Source organism: Urocitellus parryii, chromosome 4 (genome assembly GCF_045843805.1).
Source record: "Urocitellus parryii isolate mUroPar1 chromosome 4, mUroPar1.hap1, whole genome shotgun sequence".
Lineage (NCBI taxonomy): Eukaryota > Metazoa > Chordata > Mammalia > Rodentia > Sciuridae > Urocitellus > Urocitellus parryii.
Genome location: NC_135534.1, coordinates 135,703,951 through 135,722,439, shown reverse-complemented (window position 1 = coordinate 135,722,439; position 18,489 = coordinate 135,703,951). Strand labels below are relative to the sequence as shown.

Sequence of the window (18,489 nt, the reverse complement as noted above, 5' to 3'; positions counted from 1 at the left end):
GAAAGAGTGAAAAGGTCTTCATTCTGGCACCAAGTAGAATAAAAAGGAAAGATCAAATGAATGTTTATAGATGACATCCAAAAATACCTAACAGTCATTTGCATATTACCATAGTAGGAGGTTTCATCTGGAATCTGTTAGTGTACTGGAAGAAACATCAAACTTGCCATTATTCTTCTTAATTTTTGAGTTTGCATTACAAAACAAAGTAATACCTTCTAGCTTGGTGCAATGTGAAAGCGAGCTTTGTGCAGTAAAGGAGGCAAGGTGAATTTGAAAGTCTGGTAAAACCTTGCCCAGGGAAGGCTAGAACTGAAGATCTCTTATTTCATTCCTAGGCACTCACCAGTCCTGATTCCCTGGGGTCTACCAGAACAGCTGAAAAGAAATAGGGGAGAGTAAGGGAAATGACCATTAATGTTTATTGAGCATCCACTTTTTACCTGACAAACTGTGAAACAGGGCTTAGAGGAGATAAACAGATTTAATCTTCACAGTAGCAATTCCAGACACAGAGCCAACTACATCAAGAAGCAGCCAAGCATGATGAACATGAATGTAGAGTTTGGAGCTGGGTTGACTTAGGTTCAGAACCTGACTCTGTGCCTTCCTGCCTGTGTGAGTCCAGCAAGTCACTCACCTCTCTCTACCTCAGTTTTCTCATGTGCAAAACAGAGATAATTAACTAGTATTATTGTGAAAATAATACTATTTCCTAAATAAAGAATTTAGATAATGCTCTTGTGCATGATCCCAATGGATAAGTATTACATAAGATTAACATTTATGAATAAGTCAAGGCCCCAAAACGTCAAGGAATGTACCCAAATTTATACAACTGAGAAGTAAAAAGTTTGACTCTTTCTCTTTCAGTCAACCTGAGGCTCACAGACTTAGCAGAAAGGATACCAGGTAGAAGTAGCCTCCAGGCCATAAACCTCATTATGTCCCTTATAAACTCCTCTCCACAGCACTGACCTGCACATCTTTACTTAATTTCCACCAAGAATTGTCCCCTGGGGTCAAGCCACCAACTTTCTCAAGCTTCTCCTCCCAGGCTTTGCTCAGGATTTCCCAGCAAACTATGCAGCTGTCCATGCAAATATCCCCACTCACACAAGGCCAATGCACAGTTAGCAACTTTCAAAGGACTTTCAATCCACACAATGACAGGAGGAGGAGAGCACACATTTAGACATTAATTTGTCTAAGAAATTGGGGCTAGTTTTGTTAGGAGACCAGGAATTTAAGCCCTTATTTTCTGTGTTAATGTTTATTTTATTAATGTATAAGTAATTTTTAAACTCAAGTACATAATTCTGATTGTCTGTTGACTCTAAAACTAGTGGTTTTGAAATCCTCAATATGTTTTCCAGAGGTTCAGATACCAAAAAAGGAGAAATCATCACCATCATCACCATCACCACCATCACCATCATCATCATCTTCATCAAAGCACACACTCAAATATTTTTATTATTTACCAAGTATAGATCCAAGAGTTTTACATATACTATTTAATTTGATTTTCAAAATCTCCTACAAGAGGAATTCAATTATTCTTCCCAATTTACATGAAGAAACCAAGGCCAAGAGAATTTAAAGGACCTTTCCAGGAATCCTTATTCCACACATTCTTTCATGCTGATCTAAAGATATCAGCCCAGATTTCTCAAACCCCTTTCTTGGGATGCAGATACAGCCTGAAGTCATCCCAAATGTGTCCATGAAAACAACCCCTGCCCAAACCTCATTTGAAGGCTTTACGTTCTACTGATTCTTTTTTTTTTTATAATAATATCTCTTTTTTTATTATTTATTTTTTAGTTGTAGTTGTTGTAGTTGGACACAATACCTTTATTTCACTTACTTTTTTTTTTATTGCACTCCTAGAGAGCTGGAGTACTGTTTTTTTTTTTTTTTTTTTTTTTTAAGAGAGAGTGAGAGAGGAGAGAGAGAGAGAGAATTTTTAATATTTATTTTTTAGTTCTCGGCAGACACAACATCTTTGTTGGTATGTGGTGCTGAGGATCGAACCCGGGTCGCACGCATGCCAGGCGAGCGCGCTACCGCTTGAGCCACATCCCCAGCCCTCTACTGATTCTTAATATAAATAACTACCTAACAAGCCCAAGTTTCTTAATAAATTCTTTTACTGGGTGATAAGCTACCTATTGATATGACCATTAATATAATGTGAGCATGGTTCTGTCCAGGTCTACCCAAAGAGGGTGAATTCCAGCTTCACAGCATAAGCAGACTGCAATATATTCCCACATATTAGCTTTCCTTCCTACAAAAGAATAATAACATGTCCTCGTGCAATACCACGTAACTTGCAGTACCTGCCTACTGGTATAGTAACACCCCACTGCCACTGGGTTTGGCCTTGTGACTTGCTTTGACTGATGAAGTGCCTGTGGAAATGACTCCTTCTAGTCTGAGCCAAAAGCTGTAAGAACCATTGCCAGATCCTCCCAGCTCTCTTACATGCTCCTGCCATGGAGCAGCATAGCCCATGTCTATATTGCTCCTTTAGCTCGCATTCCAGAACGCAGGTGGCACTTGGAGCCACAGCTGACTTTCAGCAACTTGTAACCAGAGCAGGAAATCCATCTTTGTTGTTGACAGCCACCCACGCTGGGGATCTCTGCTACCACAGCATAACCCAGTGAAAGCAGATTGATACCTAGAGGTACCTGAAATGATCCTGAAAAGCTGCAAAATGTCTGCTGGTCACCAAACTACAGGAGGTTCCACAAGCCACTCTTGAGCTCCCACTGTGTTAAGAGAAACAAAATTCTATGTTGAGGGAAAAGGAACAGGAAAGCACAAAGGGCCTGTAGGAAACGAAGTGTGAAGGAAGAACACATCAGAGCAGCAGAGTGACTGAGCAGAAGCCATCAACATAGGAAGGAGGACATGAATAATAAAGGAACACCATGAATAACACAGCATCATGTGCAAACAGGCACCAGGACAATAGGGAGGATGGGACAGGAGCCCAGGAGCAGATAACCATCCAGATGACAAAAGCACTGTCTGAAAGATGGAGAAAACCTCATGTAGATAAGGAGAGGCCAAACCCTGCTGAGGAAACTGTGGACAGTTCTGGGAGGAAAAAGAGCTCTGTCCAAACCTGTGTTTCCAGTAGCAAGTCCTGTGGAACTGCCACCGATGTGGTCTTATGCGCAGGCTCATCCCAAGAACACCGCCAAGAGCCCTCCATTTCCCACAAGGCGGCCAGCCCTGGAGTCCTCTGCTCCCACTTCCTCCCTAAACCTGATCCCATATTGAGGTCCCCTCCACTGCTGCCAGGCCCCATGAAGCCACAAGACCATGTGTTTTGTATGAGCGAGAATAAGGAACATGAAGTTCAACACATTTTAGAAACATGTTTTAGTCCAGACCCTAACTTATGGGTCAGTAGAACCAATGGCTGATGGATTCTATATGTTGTAACTGCAGATTCCTTTTCCTCCCAAACCAATTCTTCTCTTACCTGAAATAGGATAGCTATAGTTTTGTTCCTCTGGCTTAGATTTTAACATCCGGGTACCTCAGGTGTCTCTCTGCAGTGTGACTGCAGTGAGGCATCACCTCCTGGGGAAGCACTGCATTTCTCCTACCTATGAAGCCTGCAAATTCTCATGCACCCTTGAAAGGGGACATGAACAGCGACTCCTGGCAAATCCATGTTCTAGATCCTCAAATTGTGTCCTGGTGGGGGGGGGGCAGTGGAACCAGCATCACTTGGGAGCTTAATAGAATCACAGGTCCAGAATCTGTATTGAATCAGAATATGTTTTACAGTCTCTGGATGACTCCCACCCTCATGAAAGTTTCAGTGGTGCTTCTGGAATGACCACTCATCCTGAAATTAGTTTACTTTGTCCCTGGAATGTGTTGAGATGGACATATAAGATAAGATTCTTGGGCACAGCATTCTAGAAACTGAGCTCCAAAATTCATTAATTATGTGTGCTAGAGCGAGCTACTTGATGTCTCTGAGCCCCATTTCCCCTCTGGAAACTGGGCATAATGATGCCTGTCTCAGAGGACTGTGGTCAAGGAGAAAGGAAATCACGTAAGAAGCTGCAGGGTTAGATGCTAACTTTTGCTTGCTGACAAGGAACAGGTTTTGCTGAGGGGTGACTGGCAGGGATGAGATGTGGGATGAAGTCAGTTTGAGACAATCGGGGCAGGAGAAAAGAACTAGCAAGTGATACTAGGCATGGCAAAACATTAGCTTAATTTGGTTGCTCCTGTCTTTTTAAAAAGCTGAAATGTATTTAGAAAGGAGTTCCACAGCTAGGAGTTTTGACACACAAGGATTTACTTCCAGAACCTCCTGCCCCACAGCAAGCTAATTATTTAACAGATGTGCATGATTTAACAGCTACACTGCAGAGTCTCTCAGAGTCTGTGATTTCCACTCCCACCCAACACTTATAAAAAAAAAATCTTCCCAAGCATATTTCCTTCAGAATATTTTAAAGCCTCTTAACACGGCATCTGTAAAGGAATTACCATATTGTGTACAAATCATCCCATTAGATAATAAGAATTATCTAAAAGAAAATCCTGTAAGGCATTGGGGCAACTATAAACCTAAAATTTCCACTAATACAGCAGGTCACACCTAGACTAACCTTGAATTCCACCTCCCTAAATTTTTTTTCAATTGTGTTTGAATATTTCCTCTTTTCCCCCCCACCAATGTGAATTAATCAAGTTCTTAAAAAAGATTGAGGGGTCTGGGGTTGGAGCTCAGTGGTAGAGTATATGCTAATCATGCATGAAGCCCTGGGTTCTGTCTGCAGCACATTCTCCCCCACCCCCAGAAAGGTTTAAAGGCAATCGCATGGAATTCATCACTTCCCTGGACAGGTCAAAGTCTCTGATGCATCTTCATTTTTGCACATCTTGAATGAACAATCCTATACCTCTGTCATGCTATGGCTATTAAAAAAAAAAATGACTCCCTATTGCATCCATGCAGGATTCATTCAGGCTTTGAGGCAGTTAATTAATCTGATCCAAATAAAGAAATAGTCAAGGAGGGGTCTTGGAATAAAGAGAGAAAGAAAATTTGGTGGAATCACACTTCCTCTGTAAGCAGAACGGCTTGTGTTAACAGGCATTTAAACTTCTTTTCCCACATGGAAATCCGAGCTGAATCAACGTGACATCCATGTTGCCCATTACAGGTATGTCAGATAATGCTCACAGGTTCCCACAGTGACCTGTGTCTCTGGAGCTGCCTTCCCATTACACATGGCACAGGTTCTCTTGAGCCTGGGGTGCCCAGCATGTTTCCACCAATGACACATTCATTCATCTCACACTTGTAAACTGTACATCAGAGTCCACCACATGAAACTCACAACAGGCTTGTGTCCACTTGCACAGAGAAAAACCCAACTGTGGCATGCATGGAGTTTACCACAAGATAGTCTCCTCCTCCACTGTTTTATGCAGGAGAATACAAACTACTGAACTCTCCATAAGAACTTCCAATTATCTCCAAAACATGGACCAATTTTTTTTGTTTCCAAAGATGTTTGGGAATCAAAAGACACAGATTCTATGCCCAGCTCTCTTGTTAAATTAACTGGCTGTGTGTCCTTGGATAAAGCTAGATTTTAGCTCTCTGGTCTTATTCTCATCTGTGACAAAAAGATGACAACATGAGCCCCACGCGAGTTTGATCAAATGAGATGAGGGTGAGAGAAAATACAAAGTGTGATACTGTGTTTCAAATCACCACCAACTGTAGTCAGCCCTCAATATCTCCAGGGAACTCTTAATAATGAATTCCACAGATGCTCAACTCCTTTCTATAAAATGGTATGCATTTGCATACAACCTATGATATCCTCCTACATTCTTTAAATTGTCTCTATATTACTTATAATACCTACACCCTAAATGCTATATAAGTAGCTGTTCTATTTCATTGTTTATGGAATAATGACCAGGAAAAAAGTCTGTACATGTTCGGTACAGATGCAGGTTTTTTTAAACTGTTGATCTGAGGATAGTGGAATCCACAGTTGTGTGATCCAGAGATACAGTGGGCCAACTGTGCTTGATGACAGTGCACTCAGGATCCCAGTGACTAAAACTAGCAGAGTAAAGATGGAAATGTTACAAGATGGCAGATGAATGAGGTGACATTTGATGATGATACTATACATGTGGACGGCTGACTATGTCACAGCCACTAGCTTGTTACCCCATGAAGCTCAGTCTGTTTGAAATAGCTGAAAAAGACAGAGAAAAGAAGAAGAGTGACTGCCCTAGTCAAATTCTACCTCAGGGTTTCAAGTAGCAGAGCTGTAACTGCACAGCACATTTTGTGTTGATTTTCTTGATTTAGCAGCCAAGTCTTAATTGAGCAAGCTCAAGTTTACTTGCTCAGATCCATGATTTACAAAATCAGCATACTAGACCCCTGATATTCTGTATAGCTTCTCAAATTTGTCAATAGTATAGACCTAGGTTTCAAGAGACCTGGCACCTATGTTTGGCTCTGTTGTGATGTACTATGGGCCTAGTCACCCTTTCTAAATCTCTCTTAGTTTTGAAATTTGGGGAATTCCATCCAAAGGTCAATTTGGAATTATTTATCAAAAAGTCATAGCTTAAGTTTTTATCCCAAAAATTACATATTTGAAAAGTCATTTTAAGAATGTAATTCTAAAACAGAGTAAAATGTTTTATATACAAAGATATTTATTATGCTATAATTAATAATAATAAAAAGGACAAACAGAATGTTTAACCCTAGTAAGTCACCTTTACTAAACTGTATTCTATTATTTAAGATGTTGATCCTGAATGCTATATAATAACATAGGAAAATTTCAAATAAAATAGGAAAATGTATGAACATCTTCTTTTAAAACTTGTGCACAGAGAAGAAAGACTAAAAAAAGTACTTGCTCAAACCTTATCAACAGTCATGTCTCAATGAAGGTGGACAATTTTTATCTTTAATTCTTATTTTTTCTGTTTATGGGTAGTTTTTCAGCTGTCCTCTATTTTCCAGATTTGGTTTAGTGTACATTCATTATTTTTAAGGAAACCAAACCTGCAACACAATAAAGGAAGTCGAGACAAAGGCTAAAGTTATCTGTTTCAATGTTAAAGTTCTATGATTCTATAATAGTTGCAAATGTAAAGGTCTGTGCTTCTGGAATTCTTAACAAAACTAACAGTTATGCTGCAAGAGGGCATAAATAAAAGATGACAGCAATAGAATGTTGTATTTAAACCTGAGGAATCCTGACGGCTGGATTCCACATCATTCCCTGAAGTGAAGGGTCAGGGAGTGTCCAGTGGGACACATAGCAATCAAGGCAGCTGAATATCCATCTTGCTGAGAGCAGAATACCAACAAAGGGGCCAGTAGGAATGTATGGCTCAGTGTTTACAAGATTCATCAAAGTAGTCTACATAAATGTTAGCATGTGAAACCCTTTCTAAAGGAATTGGTTTTTATAGAGATATCAGGCTTGGTCAGAAGACTATTTTTGGTATAAAATAATTCCATAGAAATGAGAAATATATTTTCCCCCCACAAGGTTCAAACTGACCTAATGATTTGGAAGGATAATAAATTTTTCAAAATGTTTTAAAAGCCAGTTCTGGGATGGCATTTGGCTTTGCATCCACCACAGGGAGTGTATGTCTGGAATTTTCTAGAGGCTGGATCCAGGAGTAATGGCACTTCAGGCCACAGTCCAGGGGTGTCAGCCAAATGGCAAGCACACGATCAGTTACAGAGCCACAAAATTTCTTTGCCTCATGCTTAGCGTCTTACAAAGCAGACTCACAATAAAATGACTGAAGAAATATTCAGCTAGAAAATAAGATATTTCCCTCTTATTTATCTTTTTCTATGAGCTATATGCATTTCCTAAGACCTTGCTTGTGGTTTGCCTACAATCTAAAGAAACATACACACACACAAACACACACACACACACACACACACAAATATATCGCAGAAAGATGTTGGTAAACACTTAAAAGATAAAAACCTGAATCAAAGTTTAGGCTTGTATTGATCCACAAGAAACAGTTGAAAGACCGCTTTCTTTTTTTCAGCAAGAATACAGCTCTCCAAAAGGAAATGACCCTCGAAGTCTGTTTTTGTCATAACCAACAAAGAGTGAAATAGTCTTACCCTGTGTTCCCAAGGGAAGTAGCACACAAATCACACCAGCTTGCTAAGGAGCAGGGCAAAGATGGAAGTGTGAAGGATGGAGAATGGGAAATGAAGAGAGATATGGCCCCTTGCTCTAGAGAGGAGACCAAGGATCCTGCTTCCCTAGGGGAGCCGCTGGGCCCTTGTTCTGTTTTCTCAGACATGCCTGTGGCTGTGAACAGCTGATCTGTCCACCTGCTGTGACATTTCTGTCTTCTTAGAGCTGGGTGCTGGTCTGATCAGAACCTCTGACCACTTGCTACAGAAAATATGTATGTAGAATGCAGAGAGGACCAAAACACGTGGACATGAAGGGTGAAAATTCCACTTCCACCCTCTTTGGAGCACAAAAATCCAGCATGAATATTTCTCTTTTTGTACTTCTTTGTTAACTGACAAAAGATCTTTTTCCTTTTCTTTTCCGTTTTTCCTTGCAGTCCCATCCCCTTTTTGATATTATTCTTGGGGACCTTATTTTTCATACCTGTGGTCATTGCTACAGCTCTTCTGGAGTCCAGAACCAAATTAGTTCTTGACTCAGGATGGGAGTGGGGAGCGGGGTGTGCTCATCTTGTACATGTCGAGGCCTATTTATGCCGACACACATCAGGCTAGTATTTTTAGCACCGTCATCCTCCTCCATCCTGACTCATAATCACTTGTTATAAAACATGACATACCTGGCTTCGCTCAAGAATAAGGCACAAGAGGCCTCGCCAAACAACCAAAGGTTATCCTCTACACCAGTTCTTATTTCTTTTCTCCCTTTTTCTATTTTAATTATCTGAGCTGGAAAATTTTCTGCAATCGCTCACATGCCACACCTTAAACAATCTTTTTCCTCATCTATTCAGGGCAATTACTATGAACATGTAACACGTACTTGGAGTCAATGATGGTGTGTCACCCAGGGCTGCACAGATATCTAGCACTATGTACACTACAACAAACGCAGAGGCACTTGTTGGGGGTGTCCATCTGCTTTCTCCAGGGCCTATTTGATTTTGGTTTTGTTTGTGCAATTCTCCCACAAGTTAGCAGCAACTACACCTCCATTTCTATCATCTGCTTCTGAGAAAAGCAACTTTGGGAATATTGTGTCAAAGTACATTTGAAATAATAACACCAATAATGGTAACTGGCATTTGTGTATCTTTGCTGTGTTCCTGGTATTGCTCATAATAATTTTCAGATATTATCTCACGAATATAAGAGTCTTATCTTATGCAAGATAAGAGTTTGGGGGATTTTTCTGTGAGAAACATATTGATGGGGTTTCAATAATCAGTTCCAGGTGCCTGAAGGAGAGCTGCCTTTGCCTACTTCCCTGTTTTCAGATGACTCTGGGTGGACTTCTGTTGCTGGAGAAATGAGCTCAGACATAGAAACTGTTGCCCTTACAACTCATCGCATCCTAAATTTTGGATTTTCTTATGGACCTCACCACTCTTCAAACTTGCTTGCCCTGTGAATCCTCTGGTCCCTCCCTTTTCTCCTATCCCTCCTGCCTCCAACTGCCTTCTTTCCTTTCTCCCATTTCTTCACTCCTACATGTGTGTTAAACAGAGCCAACAGTTTCCTGGGACACTGTGAAACTAGACTTGAGAGCCAGAATCAGCTCTGCACAATTGAGAGGTGTGTTCTGATCCCATGTCTCCTCCTTCCCAGCTGTGTCCCCTGAGGTGCATTCACCCCATCTTACATTCAATCAATCAATCAGTCAATCAAAGTAATCCTGAAGGACTCCAACAGGAGAGTAGCAACAATGAAGAAAACTGTGAAACCAAAAGTGCTAACAACCTTGACTTTTAAGCTATCTTCATTTTTTCTTTCTTTCTTTCTTTTTTTTTTTTTTTTTTTTTTTTTGGTACCAGGGACTAAACTTGGGAGCATTCAACCACTGAGCCACATCCTCAGCCCTATTTTGTATTTTATTCAGAGACAGGGTCTCATTGAGTTGCTTAGTGTCTCACCATTGCTGAGGCTGGCTTTGAACTCAAGATCCTCCTGCCTCAGCCTCCTGAGATGCTGGGATTACAAGCAGGTATCACCATGCCAGGCTAAACTCTTTTTTGAATGCATTCTTCTTATGAAAAATATACCAAATGCTCACAATATTTCTGGTTACTCTGAAAACTAGTCACATACCCTATCGTCCAAGTAGTTGATCGGTCATTTCTTTTTCTTTCAACTGGTCACACAGTGAGAAAAATCTCACAATTTATTCAACAGCCTAACACCATATTCTTTCCATAAAATATTTTCAATAATATTGGTTGATTATTTGATTGTTCGAGGGTTTCATATAAAACAGGCAACACAGAGAAATGAACCCCTCTTGGATCAAAGGGAAAGATTTATGTGTAGTTCTCATGAATTTACCACCCAAACATTACTATAAACCTGCCAAGTTGTTCACTTGTAGTTTAAAGAGAACTAAGTGTTGCGGGAGACTCTGTGGGAACCAACACTGAGAGATTAAGAGAGGCTCCTGGAATTGCAGTCAGGTGATTGGGGAGCAAAAGCTGCTCTGTTCCTGGCTGGAAGCTGTGCATTTTGGGCAAACCTCTTACCTCGATGAGTCTCAGTTCCTTCAACTGAAAAAAAAGAAAAGACTAATCTCTACCTCATAAGACCATTGTGAGAGTTAAAAGGAAAAAAAAAAAAAGTATCTCCTAGAGCTAAGGTTAAGACAGATATTCAATAAATTCCAGTTAAACTAAAGGGAGCTGAGAATTGTCCCTGTTTCTATGACTTGTGAAGAGAGCTCCCTGGCCCTTTTGTCCACCAGTGGTCCTTTTTGCATTTTAATACTGTAGATGGAGGTCTTATTCTGTCAGTATATGCAACCTGCAATATCCCGAGGACAGGAATGCTATTACAGACAAGGAAGCTTTGCATCTTACAGACAAGGAAGCTAAGACTCAGGGGCCCAAGTAATCAAGATTGTGTGTCCAGTAAGGAAAGGCTGAGTCAGGATCTGAAATCAGACCTGGCCCCAGAACCCACACTGTCAACCACCATCCTGTCCTGCAATTCAGCAGACAGGAAGTGGGGAGAACAAAGGCTCTCCTGAGCTTCTTCCAAACACTAAACTCATGTTCCCTGAAAATCTTTTAAAATCTGTTTCAGGAAAGGTGACTTCTACCATGGGCTACCTGATGATTCCCAGTTTTTGGGCTCTAAAGTAGGAACATGTGGCTATTATTGCTCCAATTATCAAGGATGAGAAGACAGATAAGCTTTTGACTGTGCTGACATTTACCCTGGGCTACTTGTTTTGAAGCCTCCACATGATATTCTCTATTACTAAAAGAGCTAATTCTCTAATATGAGTAGATGAACCCTGAACTAGACAAGACCTGTTGCCAAAATATATTCAAGATCAAATACATTATTATAAAATGTATTTATGTGCTCTTACCAGTAGCCAAAAGATAAGCCACTTATAATAAAATACACATGTACATCAAAGCAAAAAAAATTATTAAAACAAGTGCAACGAGGTAAAAACTAAGAAAAAAAATTATCATTATTATTATTTATTATTATTATTTTATTATTATAAAATTATTATATCAGAAATACTAAGCTAAGGAAAATTAGCACCAACATAGCTTTGAACTTCCTGGCAGCCCAAGCAAGAACACAAAATGCATGGAACCAAAGACATGCAGTTTTTCTATACACTATAATTTCAAAAAGACTCTTGCTTCATGGCTCCATGCATTCTACAAATTCTTACAGAGCCTCAGGCACTGTACTAGGGAAGCAGAACCATACAGAGACCTTGATTCCTACTCTCACTGAATTGGCATTAGTCAAATATGCCCCATAAGCACATAATGACAAACTGAGATAAGTGATCTAAAACCATTGCTTAAAATCTGACTTAGAAGTGAGCAGAAATGGACAACAGGGTCATACTAAGAGTGTTGTCCATCCTTCTAGAAGCAATGCAAAGTAGTTTTAGAGGCAGTGGAAGAGAGCTGTGAACAGTGGTTTCAATATTGAGTGCTTAGTGCTTCCTGTGCTCCCTGGTAGCTGCATGAGAATGGTTTGCAGAAAAACAGTGTACTGGCTGGTGCAATTACCCAGCTGGCTCAGTGATGCTTGGAATACAGTACCCGTGAACAGCCTGAGTTTTCTAACCCAGACTTTCTGGGTCTGATTTTTCAGGGTCATCTAGAGCCCTATTAGCCTCATAAAAGCTCTCAGGAAGAAAGATTGCCTTTTCTTGAAGATCAAAGTCCAAAGCCCAAGGGCTCAGAAAGAAAGGGATTTGGGACATTTGCCAGAGATTCTGAGTAGCCTATTTTATGACCTCCGACAGGGCAGCCATTTATGACTGTGCAGGTTGTATACTCTGCACAGATTCAGAGTGTACCATTCATATCAGAGTACACATGAATGTTGCCTCCTGAATACAACATTCCTGCTCTTTCCTAGTTTCCTTTCAAGAAAAGACTATAAACTCCATGACTCTCCTATAATCCCAGGGTTCAAGAAGAAACAATGATTAAGGCTACATAGGGCCCTTTATCTCTCTGGTCTCACCTCTTTTGCAGCCCTCATCCAGTCCTAGGTATTCTTTACTCATTCTGCTCAAGAGGTAATATGGAGGGGTAGATATAAGAGAAGAATAAAGTCTTTGTCATCCAGCCACCTTGGCTTGCAAGTGCTCCCCAGACTTGTACACCATACCCCAAATGATACCAATATCTGCTCAAATAAAATGATACACAGAAGCAAACAAGTCATACCAATGCTGTCGGCTTTTTACTTAGTTGACATTAAGTATTCCCCAAATCACAGACTAAAGAGTGCCCTTGCTCAGCTAATCTCACGTCCTCCAAGATTCAAACTGCTGTCTTTTCTCCTTGGAGACAAAGTAATCCACTCTGAGGTCTGTTTATACTGGAACAGTCTGGTTCTTTTCCTAAAGTACTGAGACTTATAGACAACCCCCAGCCTTTGGCCTGGATGCTAAGGCAGTGAGAAATGGAGCCAGCAGTCAAGGGTCTGTTCCCCACCAGCTAAGTCGGGTGGCACCATACTCACAGAAATGCTTTGGACTCCCAAGGTTTCTGCTCATAATGATCTGGCATGAGGCACTGACTCAAGAGTACCTGCCCTCACTTGCAATGGGGCTGGAGCTGGACCCATGTTCACTATGGAGAGCTCAGCAACCCAGATGAAACCATTCTCCAGCTTCTCCTCATTACTAGTCTTTACCACAGTGGTCCTTTAAAAGATACTTTTAAAACATCCTTGTATTGACATGCACCTTCTTCCCATATAGGACGCAGGAAGAATAATTTCCTTTAATTTCTGATCAAGGTGATTATTCTGCAGACATGCTGCAGTATTGTCTTTCTTCCTTTTTTTTTTCAACATAAAAACCCCCCTATGCTGTGTCCACTCTAATACAGTTTTTACATTTCAAGTTTTAGATGCGCTTTCTCATCCCTATCCCACAGACCACAGAGCACAGAAAACATTTAGGTCATCCAGAATTTTTCTCCTCTAGAAGTCCGGTATTGACTAACACCCAATGCAGACATGAGCCCTTCAGCCGCAGCTGTCACTGCTGAGGGCAGGTGCATCCTCTGGCCTGCAGTGGTGACTCTATCCTCACTTTCTCTTTGAAAATCATTCCTGGGACATTGGCATGCCACTGTATTTTTCCAGCAGCAGCTGACAGGCCCCCTCCAAGGCAGGCTCATGAAGGTATGTGGGCTCCAGTGGTCCCCACCCATCAGCAGCTGTTTGGATTGCATCAGGTGGTGGCTTCTGGGTGTTAAGGGAGACTCAGCCACCAGTTTACCCCTGGCTCTCTATTCATCCCCAGATGATTTCTCATTTACATCACTTCCCCCTCCCAGCCCGCTCCAATGTTCAAGAGAACTTGAACCATGTACTTCGATGAGTTTGTTCTTGAATTGAACACTTTTCTGAACTGACGCTATGAAGTTGTAGGGCATTTTCCAAATCAGAGACAAAGGGGGCAGCAATTCCTCACTCTCCAACCCTTCAATTTCTCTTACCATGGTGTAACTAAAATGGAAGGCCAGGCTGATATTTAAAGATTGATCTGGAATTGTATGATTTGATTTCTGCCCCTGTTTCAATGCTGAATGAGCAGTGCAGGAAAAACCAGGTGGGCACTGGCAGGAGAAAAAGAAAGTGTGTTTTCACTCTCATTTCCATGAGTATCCAGATCAGAAAAGTAGCCAGGTTCTCACAACCAGATGAGTGAGCCCAGCTAAAAGGCATCACCCTGTGATTCCTGTCTCTACAGCTCGGAGTTCTCAGCTTGCTCTATTCTTTATTGCCCAGTCATTGTGTGTCAATTCCATAGCTGTCTTTCTGTATTTGTCAAGAAGGTGCTATTTCTGGATACTGTGTTTGAAAAGAGTAATTGCCTTCCCTACTATCCTCCACCTTCAACTGAAGATTTTTTGTTTTGTTTTCATGAATTGGCTCCAGCCACCCACCCCCTCCCTAACCAGGCAGGAGCAGGTCCTCTGGAGGTGCATCCAAGCTCTGGCAGAGGTGATCCCTCTTAGGCCACACTTAGGGTTTACTTCTGCCACTTCTGAGAAATATTGAGCATTTGGAAGGAAAGATTTGGGGAAAAAGAGCACAGGACGGGATTATGTCATTGAATCTGCCTCAAATTAAGAACCAGACTCGGCTAAAAAACAGAACTAAGAGAGTGGTTGCCCAACTCTTAACAATAATTAACCCCTCACTTCCTAATAAAAATTCAAACACACCCCTTCTCATCAAAGATTTCTGTTCAATCCAAGGGCCTGGCCAAGATCAGAAAGCTTCTCCCCACGTGGAGACAGATGAATATCAAATGTCTCATCAGAAAAAAGGAACACAGTTTCTCCAAAATTTTGATTTTTTATTAGAAATTATATCTACGGACAATAGATATAATTTTGCATTTTATAGTTCATTTCAATTTATAGTTCCCTTTGTCGATTGAAAGTAGGAAGCCCAGATGATCATGGAGTTATATTAGGACTTCAGAAGGATCTCTATTTCAAATCATTAAAAGGCATATATCATTTCTATAGAATATTAAAGCAACAAGTAAATATAGGGTGCTGGCAATTAGGCATTTTTTAGGTAACAGAGAAAAATCTATATTAACTTCTAATGGATACAGTCATGAAAAATTGTGTTCCATATGTGTACTATGAGTTGAAATGCATTCTTCTTTCATGTATAACAAATAAGTTAATTAATTAATTTTAAAAAACTTCTAATGGAAAGCAACTTATACATAACTTCTAAATTCTAATTCTGGTTCTAATAAGGCTTAAGTGTAAAACCATCACAATAAATTTCTTCTCCTTAAAATGCTTTTCCAAGGATTAGCCAAATTTTTTAAAATCCTATCATTTTTTTCTATGAATAAAGTTCCACAAATGAATTATATAATTATGGACTAAACTTTTTTCTCCAAGGAAAAGGTTATTGATCCTCTAGAGTGTTATCACTACTATATTTGAATATTGAACATTAGGTAAAAATTTATTTAAAACTTTTCATTTAAAAGGTTTATTTTTATAAAAAAAAATGTAACTTGTCAAGAAAAATGTGAGACTAAATATGACCAAAACACCTTTGCTGTAGCTAAACATCAAAGGCTGAATATAATTTCTGGCCAGGAACCCATTCCAAGAAAAGATAAAATTAGCTTAATTGTTCTTCTGGCCAATGCAGGAAACTGGTAAGAGAATTTCAAACAACAGCTTCTGTTCCCTGTCTTTTTTTTTTTTTTTTTTAATGATGTAGAGCAATTGCTCGTCTAATGAAGGGATTCGGTAAATAAATTACACATTACTTTCAACTGATTACTCTGATATAGGGAAATTTCCATCCCAGCAATTGCTCTTCAGAAATGAGACAAACCTCTTGCTTGCAGCAGCCCCCACAATAAACACATGCTTACTGTTAAAATATTGATAAAGTAAACGTGATGGGAATAGAGCACAGGTGCAGTGCAAAGCTCTGCATTATCCTTGAATTATCCATTCATTTCCATCCTACCCCCCCACACACAAACACACACACACACACACCTGCCAAAATTCACTTAAATTTGTTAATATTTCTTGCCCATTATTCGGTAAAGAACAGAGCATGTACCAATGCCATCAGAGATCCAAAATAGTTACTGAGTTTCTGCAATAAGTATTTTTGCTCACCTGCTCTAATAAAACTATATGGAGGTCAATAAACACAGAAATGGTCACAAAGCTTCTCAATACTGAAACAGCCACAAACATTTAACTCTCTGGGAAGCTTAAGGTAGAAAACCAAAGTAATTATAAAGTACTAATCAACACTAATGATTCTTTTAAAGATACTTACAGTTTAGATCGCTATAAGGAGCCCACTTTCCTCTCTGCTGGGAATGGAGGTTTGGGTATCTTCATGCCCTCCCTTCCCACACTCCCTTTGTTTTGCCAAGGTAAATGAGTTTCAGTAATAAACTCCCAAATATCCTGCCTTGAGAGTAAGACGTCACCTTCACGCAGAGTTTACCTTTTGGTTTCAATGATGGTTTAAAGGCATCATAAATTATGCATTTCCTTCTATGCCAGGCCCATAAAAAGTGCTTTCATTGTTCATTAAAGAGATTGCTTCTAAACAAGCACAGGCTTTTTTTTTTTAAGTGCTGAAACAGAAACATTTCTATTATGTTTGTGAATGCTATGCTGAAGAACCAAAACAGTTTGAAATTAGGAAAGTATTAGAATCTGTTGTCCCAGAATGTGTAGCAATTGTCAACATACACAGTGAAATTATCAGTCACTGTTTAGCTGGCAATACAGTAAAACATACCAGGCCAACTGCTAGTCTACTCCCAGGAGAACAATAGTCTGCAAACCTCACATCGCCAGCAACAGTTGGGGCTCTCCCCCTTCTGCCTCGGCCCCAATTTACAGATGTGAACAAAGATTAGGGAAACAATATACACTAGGATATCCCTTATTCCTGCACAGAGCAAGCACTATTCTGAGGATAAACTGAACGTTTTCAGAATCCTCCCTAATTATCTCCTGACTTCCTCACTGGGGTTTTGCCACTTCCAGCTGAAGTACCAGCCCTCAGGAATTCTGTTCTTCCTTTTTCAACAACAGATATTGCATCTGCACTAGCCTGGGTTCTTTTTTCTCCAAGGAGGACCACACCCATTTATCCCCTATCCTTCAGGAGCAAACTAGTTTTGGCTGAATTTCCAACATCAGACCAAAGGTACCAGAGCTGGATACATGTGACCCCACTTTCAGCTGGGTCACAACCCCCACCCCCGCCAGTTCTATAACTTATATGGCTGTGGTTGGAAGGCTGTCGAGGCAGATTTATCACTTTAAGAACCAGCGTTCCAGAGATTGGGGGGAGGGGGCCGGGGGAAGGCGGAGTACAGCCCTAACACCCTGCCAACTAAGTGACAAAGTTGTCTTTTCCTCCTCTGCTGCGACACCCTTTCCTTTCCATCAGCGCGCGCGCAAACACACACACACACACACACACACACACACATACACACACACACACACACACACACACACACACACACACACAACCTTGCTCCCTTGACTTACCAGTTTAGATTTGGCGCGTTGCAAAAATTCTTCCATGTCTTTGCTGGGGATTTGAACCAGAGGTACCCTGTGGAGGGGGGCGCAAAGGAAGACCTTGGTCTCGGGGACATGAGCTGGGTCTCCAGAAAGTGGTCCACCAGGGCGCAGCTGCGGGCTGCTACCTCCGGCTTCTCGGAGGCCGCTCAGGTTGTGGTTGCACCCTGAGCTATTTCGTCCCAGGGCTCCCCGCCCCACCCCCCGAGCCCCTCCGCCAGCTCTGGGCTACCGACTCAGTCCTAATAAGGAAAGTGGGTGTGCCGCCCCGGAGCCTCAGGGCGCGCCCCGCACGCTGGCTGGCACGCGCCTCTAGGGGCCGGTGCTCCGGGGCGTGGGGGGGGTGCTGGGGAATGGCGAGGGGTTCCTCGGCCAATCGCAGGGCCCCACTGCGGCCTCCTGACGTGGCGAGCCGAAAGATGCTGCAACCACGGACAGCGCCCAGAAGTAAGAGCCAAGTGCAAGGGGCTGCTGCAGAGGGAGGTTCTGCCGCAGGCACCACGCTGCCAGAGAGGGAAGGTGGGAAGAGGGAGACAGGCCCCAGGAGAGCGCCTGCCCTCGGCCAGCGCCTCCCTGGCTGGCTGGCACGGTACAGAGAGCTCCAGCGGTCAC

At 41.4% G+C, this 18,489-nt stretch overlaps 1 protein-coding gene across 6 annotated transcripts in view; it reads right to left on the bottom strand.

Annotated features, from left to right (window-relative positions):
• The window catches only part of Prune2 (prune homolog 2 with BCH domain), a 260,170-nt gene extending 242,120 nt beyond the window's left edge, over positions 1-18,050 (bottom strand). For all 6 annotated transcript variants that reach the window (XM_026394031.2, XM_077797009.1, XM_077797008.1 and 3 more), the window contains exon 1: positions 17,845-18,050. In XM_026394031.2, coding sequence (XP_026249816.2) covers positions 17,845-17,880 — 36 coding nt within the window. In that variant the 5' untranslated portion in view covers positions 17,881-18,050. The remainder of the gene's footprint in view (positions 1-17,844) is intronic.
• Between the last annotated feature and the right edge of the window lie 439 nt (positions 18,051-18,489).